This window comes from Mandrillus leucophaeus, unplaced genomic scaffold (genome assembly GCF_000951045.1).
Source record: "Mandrillus leucophaeus isolate KB7577 unplaced genomic scaffold, Mleu.le_1.0 Scaffold366, whole genome shotgun sequence".
In the NCBI taxonomy this organism is placed as follows: Eukaryota; Metazoa; Chordata; class Mammalia; order Primates; family Cercopithecidae; genus Mandrillus; species Mandrillus leucophaeus.
In genome coordinates this window covers 752,122-754,224 of record NW_012103876.1, presented here as the reverse complement: position 1 = coordinate 754,224, position 2,103 = coordinate 752,122, and the positions used below count along the sequence as shown (strand labels likewise).

Here is a 2,103-nt window from a genome sequence, read left to right as displayed (position 1 = left end):
GGGATTACAGGCTTGAGCCACCGCGCCCGGCCGGAGATTGAACTTCTATGAGTATTTAGAAAAATACTTTGCTATTTTCTCTGAGGCTTATGTCTGAAAGTAAAGTATTAGCTGGGATTACAGGCGTGTGCCACCACTCCTGGCTATTACTATTGTTAATATACTAATAGAAATATTGATTTGAAAAACATATAGAATATCACATGCTGAAGGGTCTGAAATCTCTTAATATTATTAAAAATTCTTTCTATAATTTTTTCTTCATTCCCCCCCCCCCTTTGTGTTTTGATCCAAGGACTAGATCAAGGATATCTTTTCCTTGGGATGATTTTCTTTATTGTGTTTGTTTTTAATAAAGCCAGCTTAATTTTATTGTCAGAATACGGATAGACTCATTATATAAAACAATTATAAATTGAGAACTATATATAAAGGGCTATGTTATGAACAATTAAGATGAAATAATTTAGTTGTACTTATTTTGTAATTCTTTTTAGACTAGAGTGTTTTCATTCTCAATTTTTCATACATTGCTTTTTCAGGAGGCTAATAAGAATGATAATACTGTTTCAAAAGATTTTGATTCTTACCGATGTCCCATGTTTTGTCTGTCTAAAGTGTCAAGCTAAGAAAAAGTCTACGCCACTGAAGTATGAAGTTGGAGATCTCATCTGGGCAAAATTCAAGAGACGCCCATGGTGGCCCTGCAGGATTTGTTCTGATCCGTTGATTAACACACATTCAAAAATGAAAGGTAATACTTGCAGTGATTATACATGTGAAAGGCAGTTGCTTTTAGAATAACTCAATTTTTGTTATCTTTAATAATGTATTTTTTTCCTTGGAGCATTTTGTGAATGAATTGGTATTACATATTTTATCTTTTGGGGCTTTTAAAAGTTTGTTTTACTCTATGATTTAAACCTCTCGTTTTTTTTTTTTTTTGAGACAGAGTCTTGCTCTTGTTGCCCAGGCTGGTCTGTGGTGGTGCAGTCTCAGCTCACTGCAACCTCTGGCTTGTGAGTTCAAGTGATTCTCCTGCCTCAGCCTCCTGAGTAACTGGGATTACAGGCCCCTGTCACTACACTTGGCTAATTTTTGTTTTTATTTTTGATTTTTTTTTGAGATGGAGTTTTGCCCTTGTTGCCCAGCCTACAACGGCGTGATCTCGGCTCACTGCAACCTCTGCCTCCCGGGTTCAAGCAATTCTTCAGGCTCAGCCTCCTGAGTAACTGGGATTGCAGGCATGTGCCACTACGCCCAGCTAATTTTGTATTTTTAGTAGAGACGGGGTTTCTTCATGTTGGTCAGACTCGTCTGGAACTCCCGACCTCAGTTGATCTGCCTGCGTCAGCCTTCCAAAGTGCTGGGATTACAGGCATGAGCCCTGCACCAGGCCTAATTTTTGTATTTTTAGTAGAGATGGGGTTTCGCCATGTTGGCCAGGCTGGTCTTGAACTCCTGACGTCAGGTGATCCACCTGCCTCAGTCTTCCAAAGTATGGGGATTACAGGCGTGAGCCACTGCACCTGGCTGATTTAAACATTCTCAGTTATTCTGTTGATGCCAGGAAGGTGTTAGGCTATTTCTCTAATGTTTACATTGTCCAGAATCACCTTTTAGTATATTTACTTATTTCTACTTTAATCAGGTTTGTATCATTTTTGATAATATAAATCTGAAACAATTGTAAATGGTTCTTATTAATAATTTTGAAGTTTAAAATTTTGATTTGGAGTATTTCCTTTAAATGCTATTGTTTATTTTTCAGTTGATTGTTGTGTTTGAATCTCAGGTACCTTAGTTGTAAATTACTCTAAAGGATGGGGCTGAAACTTGATTTATTTATTTATTTTTTTATGTTATGTTATGTTATGTTATGTTATGTTATGTTATGTTATGTTATGTTATGTTGTTATGTTATGTTATTTTTTGAGAAGAATTTCTGCTCTGTCTCCAGGCTGAAGTGCGGTGAGTGGCATGATCTCGCCTCACTGCAACCTTCACCTCCTGGGTTCAGGTGATTCTCCCGCCTCACTTCCCAAGTAGCTGGGACTACAGGCACCTACCACCATGCCTGGCTAATTTTTTTTTTTTTTTTTT

General features: G+C 37.5%; 1 protein-coding gene across 2 annotated transcripts in view; it reads left to right on the top strand.

Moving 5' to 3' along the window:
* NSD1 (nuclear receptor binding SET domain protein 1) overlaps positions 1 to 2,103 on the top strand; it is a 186,947-nt gene that overhangs the window by 61,204 nt on the left and 123,640 nt on the right. For both annotated transcript variants that reach the window (XM_011989976.1, XM_011989977.1), the window contains one exon: positions 619 to 754. In XM_011989976.1, the coding sequence (XP_011845366.1) occupies positions 619 to 754 (136 nt within the window). The remainder of the gene's footprint in view (positions 1 to 618; positions 755 to 2,103) is intronic.